The sequence below is a fragment of the Rhamphochromis sp. 'chilingali' genome (assembly GCF_963969265.1).
Source record: "Rhamphochromis sp. 'chilingali' genome assembly, chromosome: 15".
Classification (NCBI taxonomy): domain Eukaryota; kingdom Metazoa; phylum Chordata; class Actinopteri; order Cichliformes; family Cichlidae; genus Rhamphochromis; species Rhamphochromis sp. 'chilingali'.
In genome coordinates this window covers 13,130,725-13,141,037 of record NC_137942.1, presented here as the reverse complement: position 1 = coordinate 13,141,037, position 10,313 = coordinate 13,130,725, and the positions used below count along the sequence as shown (strand labels likewise).

The 10,313-nt window shown below is 36.4% G+C and overlaps 1 protein-coding gene across 1 annotated transcript; it reads right to left on the bottom strand.

The window, feature by feature from the left end:
- Positions 1-1,781: 1,781 nt before the first annotated feature.
- On the bottom strand, positions 1,782-9,740 carry LOC308412316 (immunoglobulin lambda-1 light chain-like; the record flags this gene model as incomplete). The annotated part of the gene is made up of 4 exons (XM_080906571.1): positions 1,782-2,104; positions 2,840-2,879; positions 4,790-5,109; positions 9,701-9,740. The coding sequence occupies 4 exons, from the start codon at positions 9,738-9,740 to the stop codon at positions 1,782-1,784; spliced, it is 723 nt and encodes a 240-aa protein (XP_080762697.1).
- Between the last annotated feature and the right edge of the window lie 573 nt (positions 9,741-10,313).

Below are 10,313 nucleotides of genomic sequence, written 5' to 3'. Positions count from 1 at the left end.
TAGCTTTGAGTTGCTACTAGATATTAGATATTATATTATTAGATATTAGTCATATTTCAATGACTCTGTCTTTATAGGGTGGTGAAAAATTTACATTCATTCATCCCAGAATTGAAGTGACTGACTTACTATTCATGTTTTGGCGAATGTGAAAAGGTTGTTGTTGTTTTTTTTAATTGTTGGGGTGTCCTGTGCACAGGTCTGTGTCATAAAAATGCCCTAACTGTTTGTCAGAACTGCATAATGAGTGTTATGATGATTCTGCTTTGAGAAATTTGCAAAAATTGACAGAGAAAAACTACAAAATATTATCTGCATAATGTGTTGCAGATAATGTAAACCCACCACTTTATCTTGGTGGGTTTATACTGAGTTTGCTTGATCTCTCTGTTATCAGGATGTGGAAGAGTGTCAAAAAGAAGATGAAGAGAAATAAAAAAGGAAGAAAGAATACCAAACGATGGGAGGGGGGGATCACTGTCCCTAAATAACATGAGTGAAATATGCATTGGGTAGCTTTTGTCTGCTGCTTCTTTCCTGTCTGTCTTTTGGATGTGTTTGTGTTTGTGCTTTAAGGCTCTACACCCCGGGGTTGCTTTGCTTTTGTTTGTGTTGATTGATATGTGTTATTTTTGCTGTAAATGCACTGTTCTGCTGTTCATATGACAATGTTTAATAAACTCTGTTTTAAGTCTGTTCTGCTCTTTTCCAGAGAATCAGCATGAGTGATTTGATTTTAATTGTATTCAAAAGCTTCAAAATTTGTGACCTGACAAAACCTTTTTCTCCTGTTTAGGTTAGGGAGACAGGTAAGAGGCCAGTATTTTCTTTTGGGTTTCTCGTTATAGGTAGGTCAGTTCTGTTTCATTTCTAGAGTGTTTTGCTTGTTGTTTTGACCATGCCCATCTTGATGCTTGCTACCTTTTGAAATTAACAAAATATCTGGTTGTTGTGAAAGCGCAACCCTGTGGCAGCATTGGTCTTTCCTTGGGAGATTAGAGCGGGGGCGTTATCTTTCCTTTTTTATGTGTTTTGGGGTGTAACACATTTCATTTCATAACTGGACTCTATTTAGTGTTCCATGGCAGTAAATAAAGTTATGTTTAGGCAAAAATCAAACAGGATTCAGCTAACTGTCTCTGAATGATCAAATGGTAATAATTAAAACATTTCCAGTAAACAGCATTTTCATTTTATTTTACAGAGAGCTGATACTTCATTTACATGAGGTCATAAGACCTGCAGGTGCATCATGGACATGAAAAAACAGAAGAGCAGACAGGTTATGCTTCACTAACTGAGTGTGAAGATTCATTTGCAACATTTTAAACCAGTGACACTTGCTCTCTCTGTTACTCAGGAAGAATTATTAAATGATGCTCTCTAGTGTTCAAATATTACATAGCGTGTATGTCAGAAAATACTTATGTTTTAACTATGGGAAGAAGATATTTTAAAAAGTGGTGTGCTTATGAGTGTTTTTTCCTCTCTGTGCCCCTCTCCAAAATTTAACAGTTCATTTTAATAACCTTAAACTTATGTTGTTTATAATACAGTGACACATTTTCCCATTTACTCACAAGAAAACACATTTTTTAATTCAATGCTTTTATTAATTTAACGCAAAACACGAATTCCTGAAAATACTTGTCAAAAACCAGCTAATGAATACATGACTTAAACCTGTTGCTTTATTCAGATTTCTAACATGTAAAGACTGTAATGAGCAAACAGCACAAGCAGTAAAGAAGCAGATTTTAAATGCACATTCTGGTCCTTGACTATTCAGTGGGACATTCTGACTTCTTGATGGTTTTCTCTGAAGTCTGTGAGCCCAAAGACACTTTACATGTATAAACCTTATCCATGTTCCAGTCTGATGTCTGGATGGTCAGAGAGCTGCTGATTTGGTAAGTCTGGTCTGGTCTCTGAACAGCAGTGCTGGTAGAGATCCCACTGCTCACTGGACTCCCAGCAGCCAACCAGCTCACATCTGCAAAAGGCACAGACTGACTGGACAGACAGACCAGAGAAGCTGTGTTGGACTGGAGCTCAGCACTGGACGGAGGGAAGACTGTCAGGACAGGAGGAGAGAGGCTGGAGCCTGAAAATACATGAAGAACATTCAGGAAATTGAAAAATCAAAGGAAATGAAATGAAATAATGAAAACAGAAGAAATCGAGACATCAATAAGAGTCAATATGGAATAAACATAATATTTGTTATGAAATTAGAAGAAAACAATACTAATGTGATTTGGAAAAATATACAGACATAACAACCCAACATATCAATTGATTTTCTTTTTAAGTTTTCCTAAAATAAAATATGAGTAGTTACTCTTTAACTTTTCATGTAAGATGTCGTGAATTTAATTCTGGAGGTTTCTGCATAACATGTCAGTTACTGTGAGCAATTTTCTTTCATTAAAAAAAAAACTGTACAGCCCGTTTCTAATCACTTAAAATTAATTTTTAACTTTAGTAACACTGTTAACTACTACTGAAGAAAAAGAAAACAATCTTATATATGTTTTTGAAATGCCAACCCCAATATTAAATAAAAACACTATGAGAATAATAAGAACAGATGATATCCTATTTCACATAATGTTTAGTGAACAACATTTATATAAAAATATACAAATTTGGTTTGACACCTTTTCAATTTTTTTAATATAAAGAATTCATGTCTCCTGCACATACAACAACCTCAAACTATTTCATGTTGTATAAAATCATAAAAATTATGCAGAACAAGAAAAATATTGAACTAAGTAGTCATCAGCAGAGTTTTGCAAAATCTCTCTTGTTTTATGATCAGTTAAAAAGCACTTACTTGTCACAATCAGCTTGGTGCCTTGTCCGAATACCACAGTGATTCAGTTTGTATACATGGCTGTACAAAAACCTCCTGACTGTCACTGATGAGGGGAGAGGAACTGAAACATCCTGTAGAGACTAACTTTCACTGTCAACATCTCATTCACTTCATCTGTTTGTATTTTATAACTGCATTTCTCTGTGTGTAGTCGTGTTTTTTCCTTCTTGTCACTTGTTTTGTGTAAGACTTAATTAAGTACTCATTACTGATCTGAATTAAACAGAGATTCACTGTCTCTTAATGAGATTTTGTTTAGTCTGGTTCACTATGACGGAGCATTTTTGGGAGAGTCTTCCCATGTCTGACAGGAACTCACTGCAGAGTCTCCTGTCTCTGCATGATTGATAAAAGACTGCAAATCAGTGTTTGGTCAGGATTTAGATATTAATGTGTCTGAGGAGAATCCTGCTGAAAATGCAGTTGACCTGTGAGAATGATGAAATCTCAGAAATGAGGCGAAGAACCAGGAACCTGTTTGTACCAGCCGACATAAAAGCTTTCAGCTTTTTTGATGCTGTATTTGAGCAGGTTAAAGGTAAAAAAAAAAAAAGGATTTTAAAAAATGAGCAATCCAATGTTTAATAAGACATTATCTGGAGGTTGTATGTTACTCTGCATTTTCTTGATTAGACTATACTCAAGTGAATGAGTCTAAGAAAGCATATGTACTGCCAAGAGGTTTGTAACACATTGTGATAAGTACAGTGTCTTCTATTTCTGCGAACTTGATAGTTAAATGATGATTAATGTTTGATGAGGACGTAGAGTTGAATCTTTCTGAGGAGAATCTTGTTTCAAAGCTTTTGAACTGTCAGAATGGAGAAATCTTAGAACATACAGATGATCTTCTCTAGGAACTTGTTTATACAGCTAATAGAATTCCTATCATCTCTCTCAATGTTGCATTTGAGAACAGCTTGTTGAAAACTTTGTACTTAAGTACAGTAAGTAAGTATTTGTACTTGGTTACTTCCCACCTCTGGGGACAGAAAACCTGTTCCAACGCCAAGTGAGCTGCCAGAATGAAAACTGAGGAACCCCTCCAGGAACTTGTTTAGACCATCCAACATAATTGAACCATATTGCAGCTGAGAACAACTTCTTGACCTGGAGAAACCTTGTGGACAGCAGGTATCTGGATAAACACTTCCGCTGCATTAACATGTGCCAACAAACACAGAAAGAACATGAGTGAAATGTCTTTCTCCAAAACGATGGGCTATGAAACAGATGAGAAGAACGTCTTACACTTTAGAGAAGTGATGAGAGAGCAGACAGACCCCAGCATGTTGTCAGTGTGAGGTGTAAACATCCTTTAATATTCAGCTGAGATGTGAAAACGATTGTAGTGAGAAGAGAAGCAACAGCTATAATTCAATGTAGCTGCATTTTCACTTCATATGAAACATTTTTAAACCTATTATGCAACTTTATCAGTATCCATTTGGGTTGATTAATGTCATTTACTGCAGCTAGAATGTGACAGTTATCAGAGTTTTAGGAAACCGTTTGTCAAATTGCTGTTATTTAAAAAGACACACACATAATAGGTTTAATTGTGTTAGATGCACATAATTTAAAATGCACATAATTGTGTACATATATATGGCAATTTGTGTTGTTGGTGGTCATTATACTCCTCGATATTATATACTTTCAGTGATGATAGTTAAAATGTATCAAAAAGAGAAATTCAGTGTTTATTAATAGACTGTCTGAAGTTGTTGAGTTTTCAATGATGAACATTAAAATAAATGAAAAATAACAATAAACACACTATTTGAAGGTGGTGGGTTTAAACTGAGTTTGTTGAATGGGTCTTTTGTCAGCATGTGAAAAAAAGAGCATCAAAAAGCAGAAGTATCAGTGGGGAGGTTTTTGTCACAGTGTAAATCACTGTGATACAGCAGCATTGCTGTCCCACGTCTTACAGTAATAGACTGCAGAGTCTCCCTCCTCCACATTGTTGATGATCAAACGATAATCTGATGTTGACTGATGAGTGGATGTAAATTTTGGTGAGGAGAACCCAGAGCCATAGGTTGGAGAACTAGAGCCATGATAAAACCTCAGCACATACTGAGGAACTCCTCCTGGAATCTGTTTATACCACCGAGCAGCACTGCCAGTAACAGTCCCCAGGTTACAGTCCATCGTGGCTGTCTCTCCTTTCCTCACTGATAAAACAGGAGGTTTCTGTGTCAGCACCGTCACACCACTCACACCTGCAAACAACAAGAAGACATAGAGTCAAGAGAAACACACTGACATTTAACTGTAACATGAGGTCTAGTCTTCAGTATATTTTAGACCCTTTACATGTTAGAGCAGTGACGAGAGCACAGAGAGTCACCAGCATGTTGTCAGTGTGTGTTGAGAATGGATTTGTATTTTGGAAAGAGATTAGACTCCTTCTGTAGAGGAGAGGAGGTGTGAACCATTAAATATATCACTGAAACTCAGAGAGTCTGACAGGAGGAGGAGCGTTGGATTCGTCCCCCTTTCTCTAACCTGTATTATTAACATTATTTTCATAAACACTGATGTTGGTAATGTTTTCTTCTTCTTTTTCCCCTTTTTTCATTTCTTTTTTGTTTGTTTGTTTGATTGTTATTTTGAATTTTATAATGGTTACTATCTCCACATCTAAAGTGAGGCAGGATTATAGTTGGTTATATTTGTGCTTTATTCAAAAACTATGCCTTGATGTAACTCTTGCTAAATTTGAATTCATAACCGTCTGAGGTTCTTGTATATTTACCTCACTAAACTGACTACTTTCACACTAACTTGATCAGACTGCTTTTGCAGCTTTTTCTCCCAGCACAGCTCTCTCCTCCAGTCCGAGTCACCTCCTGATAGAGGGAGAGCCTCATTAGCTGATCAGCCCCAGCTGCAGTTAAGTAGCAGAGGGGGTTGTTAATCAGCACAGGAGCACAGAGGCTGCAGTCTGAAAATACACAGTGTTTAACAGCTATAAATGCCATAAAAGTATGAAAGTCTAGAAAATGACAGTAATGATATTAGCATTATTTACAGAAACATTAAGTTTTCAGCTTAAAATTTCCAAACTATGAAAAACCATTAAGAACATCCAGTGAAAGGGAAGCACAGAAAATATATGCTGTTCCAAAAAAATTAAAGAAACACTTTTTAAGAGTATCGCATCAAGTATGTTAAATTTCTGGTCTGATCAGTCAAGAAGCAGAGGTTTGTTAGATTGTTAATCAATTTCAGCTGCTTTAGTCTTAATGCAATCAACAACAGGTGCACAACACGGGCAATGGTGAAAGAACAATCAAAACAAATGATTTTACACGTGGAAGTCACTGGCATTTTCCCCTTTTACTTTTTCTGAGTGTTTCTTAACTAGTTTTGTATTTGGTTATGGTCAGTGTCTTAGCTGGTAGCATGAAGAAAAACCTGGACTCCAAATCCTCCAGTACGGCGGAGGAGTGTGTGTCTCTGGTCCAGTGGATTCCGGGTTCCTACTGGTGCACAACAATACTCATGAGGAGAGAGTATACAGGGACTTCCTGAAGACCAAGTGAACTGTAAAGGAGTAGAGCTGCAGTAAAGATTAGTTACAGAGCTGGACTCCATTTAGTTTATTTTATTATGAGAAGTTCAAAGACCAAACCAAAGAGGTAAACTGCCTTTAATTTACCAAATTATAGTGAAATGCAGCCTGAAAATATAATAATACAAATCACATTTTATAGTCAGGGAAAGTCTCATCTAATGTTACAGAGAGCTGACACGACTTCATTTGCATGAAGTTATAAAAGATACCGAGACCTGCAGATGTATCCTGGACAGGAAGAGAGGGAGGAGTAGATGTGATGCTTCATTAACTGAGTGTGAAGATTTATTTGCAAATTTACAACCGATGTTTTAAACGAGTGTCACCTTTCCCTTTGAGTTTTCAAGCAGAATTGTGTAATGATACTCTCCAGTCTACAAATATGGAAAAACAGGCACTTTCAGAGCATTTCTTTAGAGTAAAACAGTTAAATGTGGTTACACATTGATTATGTTCTCATATCTACACCTTACTAAAATGCAACAATTTCAGGTTAGTCATTCTGAATTTATGTTAGTGGCTACTTTGAAAGTGTATTCTTGCTCACTAAAAAAGTAAAACAAATGTTGTATAGCCAATGCTTTTATGATATATGAAAAATAGCAGTTTCTCTGAATATCTGCAAATAAACACATGACTTAAACATTTTGCTTTACTGTGATTTCTAACATGTATCATATCAAATTATAACAAAATTATGTGTATAGTACATTTAAAGACCAAAGTACACCAAAGTGCTTCCCAGTAATACCATAACACAGAAAATCACAAAATAAAAAATATAAATTACAGATATAAAATAATTACATAATTTAAATGCAGAGCCGGATGAAAATCACTCTAATTAGCCTCGGATGCTAGGTTAAACAAGTAAGTTTTTAGACATGATTTAAAAGATTGAATAGAATCAGATACGCAAACGTCAAGAGGAAGATTATTCCATAATTTGGGTGCGGCAACAGCAAAGGCACGGTCTCCTCTAGTCTTCAGCTGAGATCTAGGTTGCACTAAGAGCAGTTGACCCGATGATCTTTGTGCTCTCTAAGGGCTATACTGACAGAGGAGATCAGCTAAGTAATTTGGCGCCCTATTATTTCGAATTTTATAACAACAAGATCTTAAAATCAAATCGATATTTAATAGGAAGCCAGTGTAAGTTGGCTAGAACGGGGCTAGAACTTCAACATGTTTTGAAGTTCTCCAGGGCTGGTAATGAACTAATCATTTAATTAACCCACCGGGCCTTGAGTCCTGGAGTTTGACACCCCTGGGTGTGTACCTGTACCTCAGGTGGCAGAGCAGGTCAGCCACTAACCAGAAGGTTGGTGGTTCGATCCCAGGCTGCTCCAGTCTGCATGCCAAATATCCTTGGGCAAGATACTAACCCCATGTTGCTCTCCGATGCGTCCATCGCAGTGTGAATGTGTATGAATGGTAGATACTTAGCACTTAAGAGCTCAGAAGAAAGTGCTTGTGTGAATGGGTGAATGAATTAGTTGTATAAAGTGCTTTGAGTGCTCAGAAAGAGTACAAAAGCGCTATATAAGAACAATTTACCCCTGGTCTATTGTGTCAGCTGTTTCCTCACGTGTTTCCACTTCCCCTAATCTCCCTTCTTTATATTTAGTCTGTGTGTGTCCTTTCAGTCTTTGTCGGATCATCTGTGTTACCTCCCTGCAGGTATTCATAGTTACCATATCATAGTTGTCTTAGTCCATTCATAGTTCCTCTGTCTCATCTCTGTCTCAGTTATTTCAATTCTTCCAGTTTAGGTTTTCATTTAGCTCTCGGCCCTGTTTGCCTTCGTTTGAGTTCATGTTATCAGCCACAAAAAATGCTTGCCTTTTGTTTACCTCTGAGTTCCATATCCCTTTGTGTCTTCACTTGCGTCCATTCAACAAACACACTGGCATAACCGGCATAACCTGCCATGACAATTACATTTATTGGCAATAGTTTGTTGTAAAATAATCCCATTCAACACAATTCTAGAACTGTATTGTATTCTTTTTTTTCTTTTTATTTATCAGTCATCAATAATAAAGTATGTTTTGTGGGGCTCCATCAAGCTTGGTTGTCTGTTGTCTTTGTGTGTTTGGATTAAAGAATGTTAGCTACCGCTCACCGCTCGTCTGCAGGCTTTATTTAAGTGGAAAACTTCCACCTGGACTATACTGTTATGAGTTTTCTTTGTCTGTTTTCTCATGCATAGAGTTTGACGAGTATTATTTTGCTCTTCTCCATTTCATCAGTTATGTAAAGTTTCAAAGACATTCTTCACATTTCATTTTTGTTCTACATTAAGCTTACTCTCTGCAGAACTCTATCAAAGGTCAGTAATATTTTGAGGAAAAACAAAAACTAAACATTTTGATGACTCTGTAGTGTAGTCAAAGTTTTACATTCATTCATCACAGAGTTTAAATAATTGACTGACTGTTGATGTTTTTACAAATGTGAAACAGTTTCATTGTTGAAGTGTCCTTTGCACAGATGAGTCTGTGTTATTAAAAGTGTCCTAACTGTTCTGAGACAAGCATGCACAGTGGGCTTTTCTGCTGTGAGAACTGCACCAAATTGATTGAGAGAACATGTAATTTGGTTTATCTGATAATTTGTGAATTTGTTTCACTGTTTTCCTTTTTATATTTTTAATTAAAGAATAAAAACTAGAAATCCAGTATTTAAAAACACAGTATCTGAAGGTGATGCGTTTTCTTTAGAATTTTCTTGATGGATCTATAATCTGTAAGTTACAGAGTCTCAAAAAGCAGAAGTACTAATGAGGAGGTTTTTGTCACAGCCTGAATCACTGTGATACGGGTGCAGAAGCAGAGTCATCCCATGTCTGACAGTAATACACTGCAGAGTCTCCTGTCTCTGCTCGCTTGATAATGAACTGGTAATCAATGTTTGATGAGGATTTAGAGTTGAATCTGTCTGAGGAGAATCCTGTTCCAAATTCAAGTGAGCTGTCAGAATGATAAAATCTTAGAACATACTGAGGAGCCTCTCCAGGAACATGTTTATACCATCTAACATAATTCCCATCATATCTCTCTATGTTGCAGTTGAGAACAACTTCTTGACCTGGAGAAACTGTGTGGACAGCAGGTGTCTGGGTCAACACGATCACTGCATCAACATCTGCCAGGAAACACAGAAAAAAGTGAAGGTAAAAGTTGAGCTCTAAATATGGAATAAAAAAAATAGGAATGAGAAGAAGATCTTACATGTTAGAGCAGTGATGAGAGTGCAGAGGGTCCACAGCATGTTGTCAGTGTGAGGTGTAAATGATCTTTACTGTTCAGCTGAGATGTGAGTGGGATTGTGAGAAGAGATACTGGAGCTTATAAAGACACAGAGGAAACCAAAGGAGGAGGAGATTCAACAAAATTACTTTCATTCATAGATCAAATGATTTATGAGGAGTTTCACATTTCACATGTTTCTGATTCATATTCATCATTTACACTCATGTTTGTCATAAGAAACTACTCTTGAAAAAAGTTGTTGTAAAAGAAACAAATGTTTATTACTGATGTCTTTATGCTCACACGTTACATTTTCTTTCTACCCACAGGTGTTTATGATTGATTACCAACTAAACTTTAATTTAGCTGCATTTAAAACTTCAATGTAAAACGTTGTCTTGACAGTTGACAGTTCTTCATTTACATGTATCTATTTTACACAACCTCATTGTGTAACAAACACTATCCTTTTAGTCTGATTATTGCCACATGTACTGCAGCTGGAATGTAACAGTTATCAGAGTTAACCACTATAGACTAGTATACATCAAATTTATATTATTAAAACAAATCACATACAGCAGCATACACA